At 39.1% G+C, this 19,977-nt stretch overlaps 1 protein-coding gene across 1 annotated transcript; it reads left to right on the forward strand.

Moving 5' to 3' along the window:
- Positions 1–15,242: 15,242 nt before the first annotated feature.
- Positions 15,243–19,273, forward strand: ccna1 (cyclin A1). The gene is made up of 8 exons (XM_084730350.1): positions 15,243–15,401; positions 15,490–15,709; positions 15,799–15,914; positions 17,158–17,384; positions 17,481–17,685; positions 17,799–17,912; positions 18,507–18,640; positions 19,057–19,273. The coding sequence occupies exons 1-8, from the start codon at positions 15,243–15,245 to the stop codon at positions 19,106–19,108; spliced, it is 1,227 nt and encodes a 408-aa protein (XP_084586476.1). The 3' UTR covers positions 19,109–19,273.
- The last annotated feature ends 704 nt before the right edge of the window (positions 19,274–19,977 follow it).

The raw sequence follows: 19,977 nt of genomic DNA on the forward strand, positions 1-19,977 counted from the left end.
AAAAGGGAACACATGTATGCACGAGGACTGTAACTGAGAGGCTGAAACTAATGAATGATACTGATGGGTTTTTTTTGCTCACTTGAGAAGTGATCAAGAGGAGAGAAGAGAGTCTATCACTCTAATCCCGTCCTCTCCCTCTGTCTCTGCCCTCCCACTTTCCTCCCTGCTGCTCATGACCTGTCAATAATGGTGCATTAAAGGGATAGTTCAGATTATTTAAGGTGGGGTTGTGTGAGGTAAACTCTTACAAAATAAGGGTTCCAGAAGTGCGAAGGGCAGATGTTCAGCCCAGATGTGTCGACTCCTGAAGAACCCTTTTTTGAGGAAACAGCTCATCAGGGGTTCTTTGCAAAACTAAGGGTTACATTAAGAACCTCTTTCATCTAAAGAACCCTTTTAGGAAGAAAGAGTCCTTCAAGGATTGTTGAAATCCTTGAAGAACTTTCTACCATAGTATAGAATGATATCCTTGGAATTTTAAAGGGATAGTTCACCCAAAAATGAAAACCCAGTCATTATCTTCTCACCCTCATGCCGATTGAGGGTCGGGATTATTTTGTTAGTCCACAAAACACTGCTGGAGTTTCACAGGAAACCAGCATGACAGGATCTCCCAGACAGTGTAAGTGAATGTGGTACAGTTTCCAAACGTAAAAAAACAACTGAAAAACCCACAAAATATCCCCATACTGCTTGTCTGGCATAATCCAAGTCTCCTTAAGTTCCAACATGCCGTTTGGACGATGTCACAACACGCAAGTGTGAACAGCAGTTCAGACAGTGTGCATGTGCACATGAATGTGGCTCCAAGCTCCAAGTATCTACAGTGAAGATTCACACTAAAAACATGGTGTAAAAACATTTTTGTAGTCAACTTGGCATTTAGGGGCTTTAGGAGACTTAAGTTACACAAGATGAGCAGTATGGAGGCATTTTATGATTTTAGTTCTTTTCTTTTTTCTTACTTCATAACCCACATCATATAATCCGAACTATCCCTTTAACAGTCGATCTATTCAGTGTCTTTTGTACTCTCATTTTCATTGAGCACATATTCCTCATAGTTAACAAGCTGTTAAATAGTACGTTTTGGTGAACAAATAGCTTAATCAGTACAGTCAGATAAATTATTTGATAATTAACCAATAAATAAATATGTCACTACATCATGACATAATCCCTCTTACATACAATCAACTGTTTGTTTTGGTTCTCGTCTATCTCAAGTGTTTGTGTGAAGCATGCGGCCTTGCTCTCTGCTCTCAGCAAACTGCGTCAGTAGATGGTATTCAGTGGCGAGCAATAACGCGGCTGCCTTTGTGCTGGTACATTGAACTGCTCAGATTAGACCCCAGACCAGCAGATGAATGAGAAAGGGCGGTCCGAGAAGAAAGTAGAAACAGCCTGTAACGCCTCTCAATTTCTCAACGCCTCTCACCTCTCTTCATCTTGAAGTGTGTCATCTCCCTCTGATCCCCCCTCCAAACAGTACGTCTGTTAATAACAGCTAAGTACGTCTATTCTGTTAAAGTGCACCAATCAAAAAAAAAAAAAGAACATATCCCAACATAAATTACATCTGAAGCAAGAGCTTTTCTCCAAAATGTTTTTCATACCTTTTATGGGGGAATAAATGACGTCTGAATCAACAAAATAGAGATGATCATATTCTCAAAGGCTAAACTGTTTTGTGGGCTAAAAGCACAAAATGACTCAACATAATGGACTCCTAATTGATTTTTTACCAAAGCACTGGACAAAAATATGTTTAACCTTATTATGGCACAATATGAAAAGATGATTATAACTAAGGTTATAAATATATATTGAAAGCCTGTGCAAAAATCTGTCAAGGCACCAAATAAGTGTTCAGATATTTCACTGAAAAAGTGACATTTACCAGCTGGTGGCGCTAGAGGAAAAGTCAGAGGATCACCAAAGTAAACTTAAGAACTTCTCCTTTTATAAACGCTGCTCGGGGGCGCTGCAGCTGTGCGAAGGATGAATCAGAATCATGGTGCAGACGTGCCGTGCTTGGTGGAATCAACCGGTGAGTTACTGAGTTTCTCTTTGACCTCTGTAGGCATCTTATGATGTCATGTACGTGCAGCAGGTCAGGACACGTTAGGTCAGTTGCAGCCAAAAAGCTAAACAAATGAGGTGGAGGGAGAGAGGCATACCTTCCACAGGTGGGAACATTATCATTATTTAGAGTTTGTTTGGTTTCTCCAGAGAGAGTCTGTGGTGATGGAACGTAATTTGAAGCTCACACTCAGAGAGGTCGATTTGTTTCCACCACAGCCGACATCTGGACAGCTAACAACACAAGCTCTCTGTGTGTAACGGCTCACTGGATCAGCACAACAACTTTGGAACACAACAAGACCGCCAGCGAGGTATAAAAGTAATATAGTACACGAGTAATGTGACTAATTACTTTCGATACCAAGTAATACGTAATGTAATATTGTTACTTTTTAAATGGATAATAAGTAAAAAGTAACTTCCTGAGTAACTTGCCCAACACTTGTCCAACAAAGGAACCCACCCAGGGGGTTCTACCATGAACCTTTTTATATTCTGAGGGTCTGTATTCCAGCTGCTTTACCTAGAACCACATCACTTTTTATTTATGGAACCCTTGACAAAATCCTTTCTTCCAAAAAGGGGCCTGTGGATGAAAATGTTTCTCATTGGATCCCGTAGTCTTAACATGATGAACCCTTTCTCCAAAAAAGAGTTCTTCAGAAGCAAACAGTTCTGGGTAGAACCTCAGCCCTTCAGGAAGAACCCTTTTGGAATCCTAAGAGTGTAGAGACGTGTCGCTAGCAGGGCTAAAAAAAAAGTCAGCAGTGAGATCTTTTTCTAGAGGCAGTGCTCATGTTATTTGGAGACTCCACAGAACATGCTGTCAACAATTTTCATAATCACTTTTTCTTTGGTAGAAAGTAGTCCGAGTTGAGAAAACATGTTCTTGTAATTTTGGTGAAAGTGTTTTACTTTGATTGCAGAAATGATCACAAGACTAAGTAGCTCATTTTTGGAATTTGGAGAGTTTCAGTCTCTTTTCATCTAAAGTAAATTTTGCTCATGACCCTGAATCTCACACACATGAGCTTGTTAGCACCTTAATGGTATTCATGAAGATGTTAATTGTGAGGCAGATGACACCTGTCCCTGCTCTGTGAAGGGGAAAAGGCGCCTCCTCTTCCACAGATGCCTCTGTCTGCCGCCATCTGCCCGCTGACACAGGCACCAGAGGGGAATTGGTGCAGCAGTGGAGAACAGAGAGAGAGAGAGGCGAGATGAGAGGAGGATGACTTTATTTCACATCCAAAATCCAGCTTTTGCTAACATCACATGGTTGGTATGCATGTGTACTTCAGACAGAAATGTGACAGCGATGTGAAGAGGCCTGGGACTCATCTGATGAGCATATATCTGTTTGTGAATATTTCCTTAATCCCAACCAGCCAAAAGGAAAAAAAAAATGTTGATAAATATTTTTAATTAGACACTCCAGGCAGTTTCACTGGTGTTGACGGTGTTGAGGGAGAAACCAAGGACAGAGGAAAGGAACATTACACATCATTTAATTATTGCAATAATTATTTCCCCTGACCTCCACTCTGCTAATCACACTCTGCAAGACCGTCTCTAAACCTATCACAGGGAATCGCTGCACTTACACAATTCCTTGTTTTCCTAAAGAGGGGACATGTTTGGCAAAGCTAATTATGTCTGTGCGAGTGCATGTGCTGTCTCTGTGCAAACTCCAGTATTCTTGTGTGTGTGTTTGTGTGTGTGTGTGTGGCAGAGAGAGGACTGAAGGATGGAGATAAGAGCTTTGGCCTCAGCTGGTTTTTGTCACTAATCCCGGAAGGCGTGGCCGCCAATTCCGTGTCATTCCCCGATATCCCAGCCCGTTCTGACTCCATGCCATCCCAGTGCTGCCCTTGTGAGGACACCAGTCTCTGCACTGCATGATAATGAGGGGGAGACATGCAGCAGCGAGGGGCTGCAACAACTATTTTCAGCTTAAGTGAGTGTGTGTGTGTGTGCAAGTTTGGAGATTTGAGCTCATTCTGCAAGACTTGTGGGGCTAACGTTAAACTCTTAGATAACAGACAGGAATGTGTCAAGATATTAGCTGCAAATGTGTTAGAAGTTTTAGCTGCAAGAGCAGATCTGCTTTACATCTCTGTGATAATCTGAACCAATTTGCAAAGCTCCCTGCTGAGACAGAGGCTCACTAAAGCAACACTCAAACTTCACTTGTCTTCTTCTTATTGCAGAAGAAAGTATCTTTTACATCCCTAATCTTAGAGAAATGGTTAAATATAATAATTCATTTTGTCCATGTCTCCAAGATGTGATGTTCAGTTTGGATTTAAAAGATTTTGAAGATAAGAAGTCATACCAATAGATATTAGTGCTGGGACAATACACTTGTCTCCTGATTCAATACTATTTATTGCAATTGTTACATATTGTGATTCTGTGAGTACTGTGCTTTCTAAAGGAGAAAACTAGTATATTTACTGTAATAAATCATAAAATGACTACAATGTGTCAGCAGAGATCAAGGAAACATGTTAAGCTGAAATACTCAGCTTCACTTGACATGAACACTGCAGCTGCAGCATCCCCCTGAATCTTAGATTCTGGACTGGAATAACAGTTTTGTTTGCTCATTTCACATTAGTCAGAGTTCTAATTAATACATTAATGCATAAATAAGTTTGTAGAGGGAGTAGATGTTTATAGCCATTAAACTGAGCAAAATGTTAATGGAGTCATGTTAGGCAGACACAGTCACTTAACTCATTGTCCGGAGTGTATAATACAGAGCAGTGTACTTTTGTTTTCAGGATAACCGGCTTTACATCATCAGACAACTGACACTTACAAACAGCTGATCAGCATGGAGGACGTGTCGCTTGTTGTTGTCAATTTACAAGGTTGCACGCTTCAGCCATGGAGTGTATATTAAACAGGATTACAACCTATATAACATACCATCTACGGCTCCAACTCACCATTTGGACTGCACTCATTTTTGCCCATGCGATGGCTACATTATGCTCTTTTTAACATTAGAACACAGGAAAAAGTTGAAATATTAATTTGAAAAAACTTTTTATCAGGGTTCATCAACTGCATTTATAGAAGGGCTAGAATTGTTTGAAGTAGAGACTATGGGGACCAGACTTTCAAATAAAAGAAATGACTGTTGTGTAATTCTAGAATGCAGTCCTGATTGTGCAGCAAATATTAATCAACTTTAACCAGTTTTTGTGCTCTTAAGCAGTTGCACAGTTATTGTGCGTGTGACACCTGTAATTATTGGTGGCACCAGCAGATGTGGTTTAAAGCTACAGGTCACAGAATTCTGGGGGCAACAAAACAAATAGTTATTTTAATAAAGAAATCTGACAATAATTATAATTTTCCCATCATTCTGCAACCAGAATCTGATTTTGTGCTGCACACGGCACACGTCTGTGAGCAGAGTTGGTTACCTGGCTGAGAAATTAGTTGGAGGTGATGCAACCTGTCACCTGCAGCTCTTCTTCTAACAGCTCACTGTGGCTGCTCCTTCTTGTTCCATCACTCCCTCCAATATTTCATCTGCTGCGCTGTTGAAAAATGCAGAAATGTTCGTGGTCCTGTTTTGTAGACACATTTTTGATGAATGATGGCAGTAAGCTCACTGACAAACACTTTGCATTTCCTGTGACTATTTATTAAGGTGAAGCTGATGCAGTAGGAAAAGTTCGGTTTGCTACAACCCAGTTTGTAATACTACAAATACAGAAATATTGCAATAATGTCATCAGTGGACATTCTGGGATGAAAGGGAAGCTTTGGATGGCTGGATGTGACCCGTGGGCCATCAGTGGACGCTGTTGTTTATCATGATTCATATTTCCATCTCAAATCAGTCAGTATTTCTGAGTTTATATACACTGTATAGATAGACAGTGGCTGCAGCCATTTTTTTTTACAAGGTGTTATTTTTTAATGTTTGATTTTGAAGAAACCCAAAAGTTTTCCGATTACATTACATTTTTTTGTCATCCAGTGGACTTTGTTACTCATTACAAAATTGCCACCAATTCAAAAATCAATTCAGAAAATGTAAAAAAAAAAAAAATAAGAAAGAAAGAATGATATGATATTCAAGGGAATTGATTTTTCTTTCTCTCCCACCCTTAATAAATATGCACAGATTTTGTTATGTCTTCTTGTCTCATGGCAGTGCCAATCACAATGAGCCGCACAGATCTCAGGGCACGGAGCAGAGAAAACATACTGAGGCATAACAGTGACACACTCACACTTGTGCGCACACACACAGTCAGGACAGCAGCCTGACAGGCGAGTACATGTCCAGAATAACAATGAGAAGAGGTGGAAAGATGATATCGGCACTGTATCCAAAACATCCTCTCAGGAGCGGGGAAACAGGCAACAACACCCGTGTACAAGGAGCCCAAAAGTGGACTGAAACCTTTTGAAATCGCTGCGCTGCTAAAAACCTTTACCGCTAATAGTCTTGGCAATTTTGCCCGAACCCTCTGAAGGGTGTACTCTAAATTCATGAAAGAGAAGAAGAAAGGAAAAAATGTCCTCAAAGTCAGATTCATTTGAATATATGAATAATTTAGTGCACCAAAAGATTTGGGGCCCCTTAAATTGCAAATAAAAAAAATGCTCTTACTCTTCAAACATTCATAATTCATACGTAGCACGGCTCAGGCGCAGAGAGACGGGACATATTTGATGCACAAGTTAGCCGTAGAAGGTATAGACGAGACAAGGACAAAAGCTAAAGTGTCTGTCAGCATAATTACTGAGTCAGTTTAAATGTCTTTTCACATTTCAGTCAGTCAGGGAATATTACTTTCCATCCCTCTGTCTTCTTCTCTGATTCTCTCAATAGTTAATGAATCGAGAAAAACGGCAACCCCAAAAAGTAAACAATTAAACATTCATCAAAGGTTTTGGTGCATCATTATGGTTATTACCACATGCTGCGATAGTGTTACCCGCTGGTTATACATTGGTTAAACACACTCTGTATGTGTGTGTGTGTTGTAGTATCCTGGTGTAAAGCAGCATAATTATTCCACCATCATAAGAAAAAGACAATAAGAGCTCTCAGTCTTGACGTTAACACCCCCGTCCGCTCTCAGAGCTCATTTTCTTTTCATGCCCCTGGCTCATTACAGTGATGGGCCTTTTAATGGAGGAGATTGGCATCAAATTTCCACATAATATTCCTCAACAAAAGGTCCTTTGATCCACATGAGGATCATTAAATAAGGCATTATTATAATACAAAGACTGGGAGACAAATTTGACCTTTAGACAGTGAAATATAGATAGCGTCACTGATAGGTATTTTTAATGTATGATCCTCATATTTGATGTTAGTTGATGGATTTTTGATACGCTTCCCCTCCACGTGTTAAATTATTTTGCAGTTTTCTTCCCTGATTCCCCTGCAGTGTTTGGCACAGATGATTTGACCTTTTTTGAGTTCTGTCTCATGCTGCTTTGAAAACTTTGATATCAGACTGCCAGCCCTCTTTTAGAGCCAATAAATGCTGCTAATTGGCCCTCAACCTAACATGACCCATCTTTGCAGCAGTATTTCTAATTGTGGAAAAAAAAACATAACTGAAGAGTTGAAGATCTTATCCATTGAGTGTTTGCATTATTTTTGGCAGCCAATTTGCGTGCAGAAGCGAGCAGACAGAAGTACCTCTCCTGATATGTAAAGCCACATTTGGACTGCAAGAACTTCCCCAGGGACCATTGGAGCATGTCTAAAGGGGACATCATTTTAACCCCCACCCCTCAAAAAAAAGTTCCTGCTCGGGGGTAGTACTTTCAAACACGTATGGATGGAGTATTCGTTTCACCAACTAATTGACAATAAACTTAATTTCAAATAAAATGTGCAGTTTCCTTGAAGTTTTCTCGCTTGAATTACTGACTCTCTCTAAATCCTTCCTCTTTTGGAATCTCAGTCAACTTTCTTCTCTCCACATTCCTGTATTTAGATATGCTACGAGCTGTCTCAACTAGGTTGAAAAAAAAAAAAGAAACTTTGAAGATAGATAGTTGAGCGTAACCCCTTGCCTTGACTACAAGTGAGTCAGACACGTCTTTCACTGACATATCTCGTACAACAGAAACACTCTTATTTTAATCTATGCAGCTGTCTGCACCAGCTCATGCATCTCTCATTCCAGTCTGACGAAAGCAAATGCCACCTGAGGCGTCTATTTAGACTTGAAGTCTATTATTTCAACAACACGCACAGTAATGTGAGGCTGATGTCTGGTAAAAAAGCACTGAAAATGTATCCATTTGCTTATCTAACATTTAGCATACACGAGCCTTTACAGCGTTAATGTTTGTTGATGGACCAAGTACTCGCAGCATGGACCAGCGACAAAGTCCAGGCTTTCGGTTTAAGTATATAATATGCCTCGGATATACTTGCATAGATAAATGACGTGCAAAAACAGCAGTTGCTGTTTCTTACGTTATCCATACTATATTGCTTCATCTTCAAGGGTCTTTAGACTGCAGTGGAAATGGGCTGAAGGAATCTTTTAGTTTTTTGAAGAGTATCTCTCAGTCTCTGGGACTGAAAGATCTGGATAATATGGGTGGAAACGGCTTAAGTGTGTCATCAGTAACCAAATCTCTCCAATTTAAGAGACACTTACGAGACTCATTTGATTTTCAAATTTAGACCGAATCAGCATCAGTTAATTAACTTCTTTTCCTGCAAAAGGTGATGAGAAAATCCATGTTCAACATGGATGAATCTCAGCCGATTAGGTTGCCTTTTCATCTCTTTATCCGCCAAGTTAGAAGCCTGTGTTTGAACACCGAGAACATTTTCTGTGCTCAGGGTGAGAGACAGTCTCAGCTGTGATCCCTCCCAACAGGGGTAACACCGCTGGATGAGGGTGCAGCTGAGAGATGAGACGCGTCCAACCTCGGCTGGGAGGATTCTCCCGGATGGCGCAGTATTTTAGAGGTGATGCTCAAACCCCCAGCCCATCTGGCCCGAGCCTGTCACCAGCAATACATCACGCTAATGAAATGGCAGCAGCCCAGTGCTATCTGTCATAAGCAATCTGCATCTGCTCAGGGACGAAGCGGAAATGAGGAAGGGGGATAAAAAGACAGAGGAAGACAGAGGGACTTTTTGTGTCCCCTGAGTAGGTGCCATGTTTGTGTTTCTGTGTGTAAGTATGTGTGTGTGTGCGTGTGTGTGTGTGTGTGTGTGTGTGGCTGTGCACGCTCAGTTCCTCCTCTCAGTGCCCTGTGAACGGATATTGATTTTATTTTGAGAGGAGAAAATAGCCACAGCGGGCCACCTTATCTCCCATCTCTACTGGACCAGATAGGTGAGGATATTTCATTGCTTCTGCAGTAGAACAAAGTTCCAATGCATCTTATCTGTCAGAGAGACGATTACTCACTGTACCCGTGTGCCTGCTCTTTTTTCATCCTTCTTTTTTGTGTTTGTTGCAACTGCTGTTGATATCTTTTTCAGTTCCAGCAACTGTGAAATTTTACACAAACGATATCAACACATGGCTGTGAAAATATGCTCTCTTACACCTGAAAAAAAAAAAAAATGGAGCTGCACAAGCAAAAGATTCAGCAGGACTGAGGAAAATGATGTTTTCCAGTCCAGCTCACAGAACTTGTAATCTTAAAATTGCAAAAAGTACATTTGGTACATGACACTATACTTTGTGATATTTGTCCTTTAAATATCAAAACTATTCCAGGAATTATTGTCTTGATTGTTAATAAAAGTACATTTTCCAAAAGTAGTCTTGGTATTAGCCTAAGACGGGGATCTTCCGAGTTACTTGTTCTGTAAACTGTCTCTGGTTGGTTGATCCCAGCGTTTCTCAGGTCAGGGTCCCATGCTGGGCTGAAGACGAGCAGACAGCGCAGGACTGTGCAAAAAATAAAACAAGTTGCTTAGGCAGTCCAGTGTTTACAGAGTGTTAGAGTCTGCATAAAGCACAAAGGGAGTTTTTCTCCTAAACACATTATACATGTTAGAACATAGTTGCTATGCAGTACTGAAGTGTAGAGTCACATCGGTAAACTGTCGTTGATGATTTCTGTGTTCAGGATTTTTTTTGCCTGGGCTTGAAATGTGGCTCGGTGGCGTGACGGAGGCACAGTCCCCACAACACTACATAAGCCCCACGAACTGTCATATGAACGACACCACCTCACCCTCCCTCGGTTACCTCACCTCGGTTACGAACGTACTTAAGTGACTCTCAGTCCAAATCAGCCCAGCAGTTCACTTCAGCTCACTTCAGCTCCAACAACCTGACACAGAAGAAAAATAAAATACCATCCTGTCACCGTCCTCTGGCTCAGGTGGCTCAGACATGTCTCAGCATGTCCAATAAAGCTGCTAGACGGAGCGTCCATGTTTCAGGACGTTTTCAGGTCGTAGTGGTGTTTGATACTGACAGTTTAGAAGATCTTTAAAAACAGCTGTAGGTGTAAACATTCACTACTGTAAAATGTGGTGAAAGATCAGGAGGTAGAACAATATAATAGTAGAGGTCAGCACAGTGCAGGTGGCAGTTCTAGTCAAAGGAGGAGGGCAGAATAATGATAAAAAAAAAAACATATTGCACAAAAAGTGAAGAAACCCTCCATCAAAGACAGAGTCAGGAGATTGTAGGAGTAAAGGTTGGTTGAAGGTTCAAGAAGCAGAATTGTGACCAAAAGGTTGCAAATTGGATTCCTTAATCCGCTGTCGCTCCACTGGAGCTGCTCAGCAGCAGCAGCATGACGGCCCTGATGTGGTTAAAGCTCCTCCCAGGTTCCCACACCTGACTCTTTAGTTCACTGACTGTAATTCCTGCTGTGACTAAGATGTAATAGTCATAATAATCACCATAAGTATGTAATAATAATAATAATGATAATGATTTCAGGCAACTCTGCATCTAAACATCCATTTGGTTTGCAGGCAAGGAAAGATACTTTGAGTAAGAGTCACTTTGGTTTTTTAATCAGCTGAATATTTCACTGCTTTGCACCATCTCCATCCCCGAGGAGTCTGAGTGAGCAGCGGCTCTGTGGTAATTTATAAAAATGAGATATAACAGGGTCACAGTGTCGTAGGGTCGGTGAGGAATTTATCCAAACTTATTCCTCTTATTTGACCTCCTGGGGTTGTAGCCTCATGGCTATTTGCTTGCATAATCTGACATCTGCCTAAAATGTTTATTTGCCATAACAACACGTCAAAAGTCTTGATTTGCTGCAGATGAAAAACAGAACATTATTACTGAAGGGAAAGTCTGCCATCTGATGGACAGACTCGAACTTGCAGGTTTTTAGAAAAGTTACTCCTCTACTGTGCTGTTCTATATTGTATTGCACTTTGAGTTGACAGGTTTTCATGTTCTTCTACTCTTCATCCTGGGTCTTCCTCCACCTCACTTAGTCTTGATGGTATGGACTTGCTGATCACCAATCCACTTGTTGATATTTCAGTCATCAAACAGACTGACATGCATATTTATCCATGCACCTTTTCTGTGAGCTAGGAATCTTTTATTTTGTTCTACTTTGTCATGTCTATTTGTTCATTTTTGTTATCTGTGTTGTGGAAAATCGAAACACTTTTCATAAACTGCAGTCAGTTGTGCAGGTTTCCCTCTTAAAGAGAATACACAGACATGGGAGCCTGAACAAATCCCAGAGATCTATGAGTAACTGCTCAGATAATGTACAAACCTCAGATACAAATCTTGGAGCAGCTCCCAGTGGTGGAAACGGGGAGACAAACATTGGCCAGACACGTCAAATAAATTAATAAATATGTAGCTCTCTGCAGCTGAGACGAGCAGCTGTTTTACTGCTCGGTTTCATCAGGTTTTGTAGCTCTGGAGATACGAGGCATTTTGAAACATCATGTTGAGAACCAGAGGAGGTGTGAGGTTAATTTTATTAAATATTAAGCTGTTTAAAATGTGTTCCTCAGAACATTTTATAAAAATCTAGACACTGGAGGCTTTACGTTTACTGTCCCATCTTACTCACCAGACGATTTCATTTATATTATCTATTTAAACACCACTTCATTTATACATCACAGATACAGAATTCAGCTTCCACACACTCTGTTTTGTTACAGTAACCTTCTGTATATAGTATTTTTAAGTATATGATCCAAATCATTTAGATCTCCTGCTTAACCCTGTAAAGCCTGGCACATCGAAAAATCACCAGAAAATTCTCGTTTTTTATTGGACTAAAATGAAAAATGAAATGAAAAAAAGAGATAATTTACATATATGATATTATCTTTGTATAATGTTTGATATGGCAGGCATTTATGAGAATCCATTGATCACGATATAACTAATAATTTGGCGCATTTCAAATGGTTTAGAAACAGGAATCTTTTTATTTTGCCATGTGTGGCAAAAATAGCCTTGTCAATATAATCTGAATTGATCAACTGTTTTAATGAAAGTCAATTAAAAAAGATCATTATTGTATGTAAGTGCTCACATACCAGTAATTATGTACAACATTCAAGTGTTAATAATGAGAGCAAGTTCCATATATAAACATCTCAGTTTCCACGCTAAATTTATCTTAAGATGACTTTTCAATCTTTAATTAGTTTATTTAATGGTGTATCTGTGATTGACTAATGCAGATTGCATCACGAAATTCAATAGAATAATACGCCTGATAACAGCTCAGTGACTTCTGCGCTACTTTTCTGTACCACCATGAAATATCTGTACTTGATTTTGTCCACCTTTCTCCACGTCTGTAAGCAACAGGCCGCAGGCTGTTGACTCAGTACTGTCACTGCTGTCGTCACCAACACTGGACCAGCCCATTGCTTTTTATACTCGGCCCTTCTGTTCTCTATTCTCTAAACTCACCACCCATCCTGTCAGCACCTACTCCAAGAGTGACTCTGCTATTCTTGCCCAACAACTCTTCAACGGTGGACAAAAGCTCTCTTCAGAAAATGTTTTTGTAGGGACTCTCAATCCCCTGCCGCCACACCCCAAAACCTCCAGGTGTCTGTGCTGTTGTTGAAACACATCAAACACACAGCAGAGTGAAGTAAACCACAAGATAAATTAACTAAATGCCAGAGATTGTTCAAAAACTACAGTGTAATAATATGAAGTAAATGCAAAAAACATAAAAGAATAAACATAAAAGTAAGATGAGTTTAGTACAAAGTGAACTAAAATAGAAAAGTATTATTGGCAATGATAGTGAAAGTAATATTGCACATGATATTGATTTTATTGTTTTCAGCTTATAAGAAAGACAAATTGAAAGGATTTTAAATAAATAAACAACAAAAACATGGTAAAATAAACTGATAAAGTAAAAAAAAAAAAAGCCAGAGGTTCTTCAAATGAAATCTGGAGGTGTATCTCAGCTGACAGTCGAAGGATGTCAAAAATGTAAACCATATTCATTTTTTTAAACATCCATAAGATTTTTTTTTTTTTTTTAGCTGAGGCATCTCATCTTATAAATGAAGAATTTTCCAAGAATAATATATAAAGATTTACAATCTGAACTGAAGTTTGAACCAGTGATGGAAAGTAACTATATACATGCATTCAAGTACTATATTTAAGTACAGCTTGGAGGTACTTGACTATTTCCATGTTTTTCTACTTCGCCTTCTACTCCACTACTTTGACATACTTTTTATTTAAAGAACAGGAGTACATGAGTATACATAAAAAATAAATATATTAAAAAGAGGTTTGTAAGACATTGTAGTACAGTTTAATTTCATGTTTGAACCTGATAAATACTGAGTTTCCTTTCAGTACTTTTGAATTTATGGATATATAATTTACCACATAAAATTAGACGATTTATAATGAAGTCATGTCTTCTGTCCAGATTATTATTCTCCTAACAAAGAATGGCATCTCTTTTTCTAAATTAATCTTGCTTCCACATAATAATATTTAATAATTTAATCAAGATCATCATAATTTTAAAATACACTTAACTAATTATAGCTAAGGTATTTTTTTATTGACAAGGAGATAATAAACAATGTACAGGTAACGTTAAAGAGCACATATAAATGATATACAGTGTATATATCTCAGGTAAATGCAGTGAGGGACTCCTGACGCACAACGTCATCGACTGTCAGCTGTTGCGTTCGGACACGTGATTGGACAGAAAGCCGTTTAGAGGAAACAGCTGATTAGTTATCGAGGCAACCCGACGAAAACTTACCTAACTAAATAACTAATATCGGACAAGCTGTATTAATTCGTTTGAACGCATCAAGAGGTCGCTGTTTGTTTCCAAAATAAGCAACAAATCAGCAAGTTACTGGTAATTAATTAATTATTCCGTGTTGGTCGTTGGATGAATGCGCGATTTCCACCGTTAAACTACGTTGATCCTGATTATGGTGAGTTTGTAGTTGGCAACAGATGAGCCAGTTTCGTATTTTAAACCGACAGGAAACCCGTGTTCAGCTCTGTGATGCTCTGAAGTGATGCATTTAGTCTGCAGCCTTGTTTTTCTTCCCCGTTTGTCTTTCAGCTTGAGTTTCTGTGATTATTGGACTTTGATAAATTCTTGTAACCATGGCGATGATGTTTCTGACACCTCCACTGCAGGAGAATTTAACACTCACCTGAAATTTATTAAATGTCAGTCACTGGACTTTATTCACTCACTTTAAATATGAGAAAATTTTAAAATGCTAATTTGGTTTTCCTGTAAATTTAAGCAAAAGTTTACTTTTTTTTTCAAGATTAATTTATTTATCACTGTACATCATAGGGTTGTATAATGAAATGCTAGTGGTGGTTTCCATTATACTAGCCTGAAAGCTAAAGCAGCATTAAAATAGCTTAAAGGTTATACAATGAGGTAATTGGTGTAATAAATAGATGCTTGGATTTTTTTTAGAGAAAGTTGAGCTGTTGTGTATGCATCCATGCATGTTGCGACCCCTCACATTTATCTTGCAGCCCCATCTTCACAGTCCCTCTCCTGCTATATATACAGGGAACTGACAAATGCAACATAACATAAAATAACATATAAAGTGTTTCTGTTATTTTTCCTCTTCTTTATATCATGGTAGCCCCCCTTTTTTTTAACTTTATTTCCCCCCCCCATCTCCTTTTTTATAGATGAACTTCAGCACCAATGCCCACTGCGGCAGCCTCACCAGCAAAGAAAATATTCTACCTTCAAGCAAAACAGACGCACAGCAGGTCCAGCGGGCGAAGCAGCGGATGGTGCTCGGTGTGTTGTCAGAGAATGAGCAGCGTGGTCGATCTCTCAGCCTGGTGAGTGATTTTCAACTCACTTTCCCCTCGCAGAACATACACATTTCAACTTAATGTGCCCATCATGTTGACTCATTTCTCTCCACAGGGAAGCCAACTTTCCAAACACAGTTCGATATCAGATAACTCTCAACTCACCTTCCTCGGCTGTACCTCCAGTTCTGGCTATGATGTGTACGTGGAAGAGGCTCGTGAAGTTGTTCTTGCAGCTTCTGGTCAAGAAGTGGTCTCCGACAGCTATTACCTAGATGGCAAAAGTTCTGCCTTCAAAAATGAAGATTTGAGGCTCCTGCTGGAACTGAGTTCAAGTGAATTTTGCAGCTACAAAAACTCCTTTTTAAAACTTTTTCTTGTTGTGCTGTTATGTTCTTTACCCAGCTGCTGTTTGCTGTTGTAGGTTCATGCTACGATGCCTCTATGCAGTCTGAACAAGATGACTCCCTGCTGTCAGAGGAGGTGCTGTGTGTTTCAGAGTATGCCGAGGACATTCACCGGCACTTGAGGGAGAGTGAAGTGAGAAACGATCTGAACCATGAGCACAGAATAATTTCTCTCACATTATGGTGTATGGATAGCATTAAGGAGATAGTTCAATATGAAATGGGGTTGTATGCAATATTTATCCATAGCCAGTCTATTTCCTACAGTAGATACCCCCAGTTTGGAGGAGAGCGGAGTACCAACACGGAAGCTAAGCAATGTACTGCTGTGGACAGGGTCAGCAGCATAATGTATTTTAGCCACCTTGGCTCATATTATAATGGTGGTTTCCAGTCTGAAAAAGCTTGCCAACGACAAGGTTAAGCAGTGAAAATATTCAAAATATAGCATACTCTTGAACTAATATTGGTTTTTTTTGTTTTTTAATGGCTAAAATACAGGTTGTTGGTGACCCTGTCCACAGCAGTTCATTGCTAAGCTTCCTACTGCTGATTGTCCAAACTGGGGGCATGTTAGTTGACATTTATCATGTCATGTCAGTTGATCTACTGCAGGTAATACAATGACTATGGATACACTACTAACACAGGTTCTTGCAGGAACATACTTGCAATGCAGTTTTTGCAGTCTACAAAAATTCCAGAGTGTTGTCGCCAGTGCGTTACTTTAAATGTTGCTGGTATGTGGTCAGCCCTTTTTGGAGCTGTCGTGACGACGTAACTTTTTATCGCCAGAATGTTACTAAGATGGGATCCTTGCCGTAACATTGCTGCAACGTAATTTTTAAATTCAGTGTTGCAGTAACACCGCTGCAACGTAATGTTTTAAGTGTAACGTCGCAGGATTGTAGCTCCAATGTAACGTTTTAAATGTAATGTGGGAAATCTGCTGCCATGTAATGTTATAAGGGTAATATTGCTGTGACTTTGCAGCCATGTTATGGTCTAAGTGTAATGTTGCAGGAACATCAGTACCTCATAAACGAATGAACGTCACATTCACGTTTGAGCAGCATACTGTGTTTGTAGGGATACCTAATGATGAATAGACATTGCAAATATAGAATACCTGTTATGTTGTGACATTTCAACAGCATAGCAGCAAGGTAAGTAATGGTGAGGTTGTAACTGTAAGGTTGCCGTAACATTACAATGTCACAAATGAAACATTACAATCATGTTGCAGGGATATACTGTGTTGGTAGGGTAAGTACCTCATACAATCCCTCTTCAAAAAAATTGAGCTATCCTTTTAATATGTTGTAGTTATGAGGTTTTAATAATTCATGATAACTAGCTTTTGTGTCTCATGTCAGATGCAGATCAGGCCAAGAGTCGGCTACTTAGAGAAACATCCAGAGATCACCAGCGGCATGCGGGTCATCCTGGTGGACTGGCTCGTGGAAGTCGCCCAGGAGTACAAGCTTCGCTCTGAAACTCTGTACCTCGCTGTCAACTATTTAGACCGCTTTCTCTCTGGCACAGCATATGTGAGACGGGGCAAGCTGCAGCTGGTTGGCACAGCTGCATTAATGATTGCTGCGTAAGTACAGTGTTTATAATTCTGAAGATCTGATGCTTTTCCCGTCGTCGTCCGTCAAAAACCTGATGTCTCCTGTCCTGATGTGTCACCGTACAGAAAATATGAGGAGATCTTCCCTCCTGAGCTGGATGAGTTTGTGTACACCACAGACGGCACCTACACCAAGAAGCAGCTGGTCCGGATGGAGCATGGTTTCCTCGAAGTGCTGTCTTTCAAGATGGCGGCCCCCACCACAAACCAGTTCCTTCACCTTTTCATGTCCATCCACCCTGTCTGTGCCATCACAAAGGACATAGCTCGGGTGAGCAGAATCAATAACTCAAGTGCCAGCCAGATTATGGGTTTATGCTCTTTGAAGTGGCACTTTTCCATGTCCCTTGATCTTATTTTCATTTGTTTTTTTGTTGTTTCTAGTATGTAGCAGAGTTAAGCCTGCTGGAAATTGATCCATTCCTAAAGTACACCCCATCTATAGTAGCAGCTGCAGCCTACTGCCTGGCTGCCTACACTGTGAACAGATCTCTTTGGGTAAGTTTGTCCAGATCATTGTCTTGAGCGTTAAGTAGGGCTGCACGATATGGTAAAAACACAAACAACAACAACAAAAAACACTTGCAGTTATTTTCACAAATATTGCAATTGCAATATGATTCACAATTATGGTAACGATCTGTTTTGCATCAGAATTTTTGCTGAAAGAAAACAAAAATCATGATGATCAATGATGATATTCATGAACTAAAAATGACCTAATGATTCATTAATATAAGATCTCCCAGTCTATTCTCTAGTAACCCATCACTAGCTACTATATTAGGAATTATTAGGGCGGGACTTATTAACAATTCATTAATTATCAAGTCGTTCCTGATTCATTCCTAACTTGTTTCTTCATTAACTAATCATTAGCAACTCAATTCAAATTAATTAATTGAGTTATGAACTAATGGTTAACTACCTTACCAAATTGCAGCTTCTGCGATTTGGACATTGAACTTGGACATATTTCGATTTCAATAATATTTGTATTAATTGTGCAGCCCTAGTGCTAAGAGTTCTTTACTATCTCAAGGAATTACACAAAACACGACTCCACATAGCTCATATTTTGTCATGTTTTAGCCAGATGCTTTACATGCTTTCACCGGTTATACCATGGTTGACATTGTGCCCTGCCTGACTGACCTCCACAAGCTTTACATCAGTGCAGAGAGTCGCCCACAACAGGCCATCAGGGAAAAGTATAAGAGCTCAAAGTAAGGCTTAGTTTATAGTTGTTTTTATTTAAATATACGTTGAGATAACTTTACAAACAGCTGACATAAACTGTAGCCCTTCTGTATATTTCATGTGTAGTTTGCAGTTTGTTTGGGTTGTTAGTGCATCCAAGACACAATAGACCTTTCCCCCAGCAGCCATTTTGACATGAAATATTAGAGTAAACGCAGGTCTCTCCAATGATACTAATTACAGCTCCTTTCAAACAGTCAGGGTGCTGCTATTGAGCATGTTGGCCCACTGGGAAGGCTCTGTGATACTAAATGGAATGGCACCTTAATTAATATCATTGGTAACACCTGTGTATACCCTGCTATTTTATATTAATATGGCTGTCATGAACAAGATTAATATTGCCTGCCAAAATTAATGTCTTTTATCTCTCCATTTACAGGTACTGTCGTGTTTCATTGATCACTCCACCTGCTGTTCTGCCTTTCCCATGAATCACTGCACCACACCCTTCCTCTGACGCTTCTGCCAAAACATAATTAGACTGAGAACAAAACAAACACAGCTGATTAAACCACCAAGCCCAGAGACACCACACTCCTCTGGACATTATAATACCTTGAGATTTTTTTCTTATAGCCTGTGCAAATCCAATAAAATATTTTTTGAGTAACATATTTCATGACTGAAGAATTTTAATACTTCCAGGTGTTCATGCAAAAGGTTTTTAAAGCTTCAATTTGTTAGAATTATATTTTATTTAATGATGTTGTTGTGATTCTAACATATAATAATATATATATTTATTTAATATTTATATAATATTTATTTTTCATACTTCATGGCTCACTATAATACTACAGAAGAGGCCAGGGGCAATTCTAACATTTTTACATTTTCTTTGATAACTTCCAGGCTACTTGAAATACACTAGTCATTTTAAATTTCAAATTATATATGCATTATAAATTATATTTATGATGATGGTGATGATGATGATACTGCTACAACTACTACTGCTGCTGCTGCTAATGATGATGATAATAATAATAATAATAATAATAATAATAATAATAATAATAATCATAATAATAGTAATAACATTATTATTGTCAGTATGTACATATATGTATATATATATATATATATATATATATATACATATATATATATATATATTTGCATTCAGATTTAAAAAGGAGTTTTGCTACTGTCCCCTGTTGCAGTTGTCCCTGATCTCCCCCAGTGTCCCCGATTGATTAGGTTATAGTATATGACATTAAATTACTATTCTTGAAGGAAATGTGTTTTATTTATCTTAGATTCCGTCTAAATGAAGTTTTTTGTTACTTATAAAACGTGT

This window comes from Lutjanus erythropterus, chromosome 11, assembly GCF_056507025.1.
Source record: "Lutjanus erythropterus isolate fLutEry1 chromosome 11, fLutEry1.hap2, whole genome shotgun sequence".
NCBI lineage: Eukaryota > Metazoa > Chordata > Actinopteri > Lutjaniformes > Lutjanidae > Lutjanus > Lutjanus erythropterus.

What these genes read in the sequence shown, in the direction of transcription:
- ccna1 (XM_084730350.1), top strand. Translation starts at nt 15,243, where the DNA reads ATGAACTTCAGCACCAATGCCCACTGCGGCAGCCTCACCAGCAAAGAA. An exon ending in GCTGCATTAATGATTGCTGC is followed by an intron (nt 17,385 to 17,480) that starts GTAAGTACAGTG and finishes GTCACCGTACAG; the next exon opens with AAAATATGAGGAGATCTTCC. An exon ending in TCACAAAGGACATAGCTCGG is followed by an intron (nt 17,686 to 17,798) that starts GTGAGCAGAATC and finishes TGTTGTTTCTAG; the next exon opens with TATGTAGCAGAGTTAAGCCT.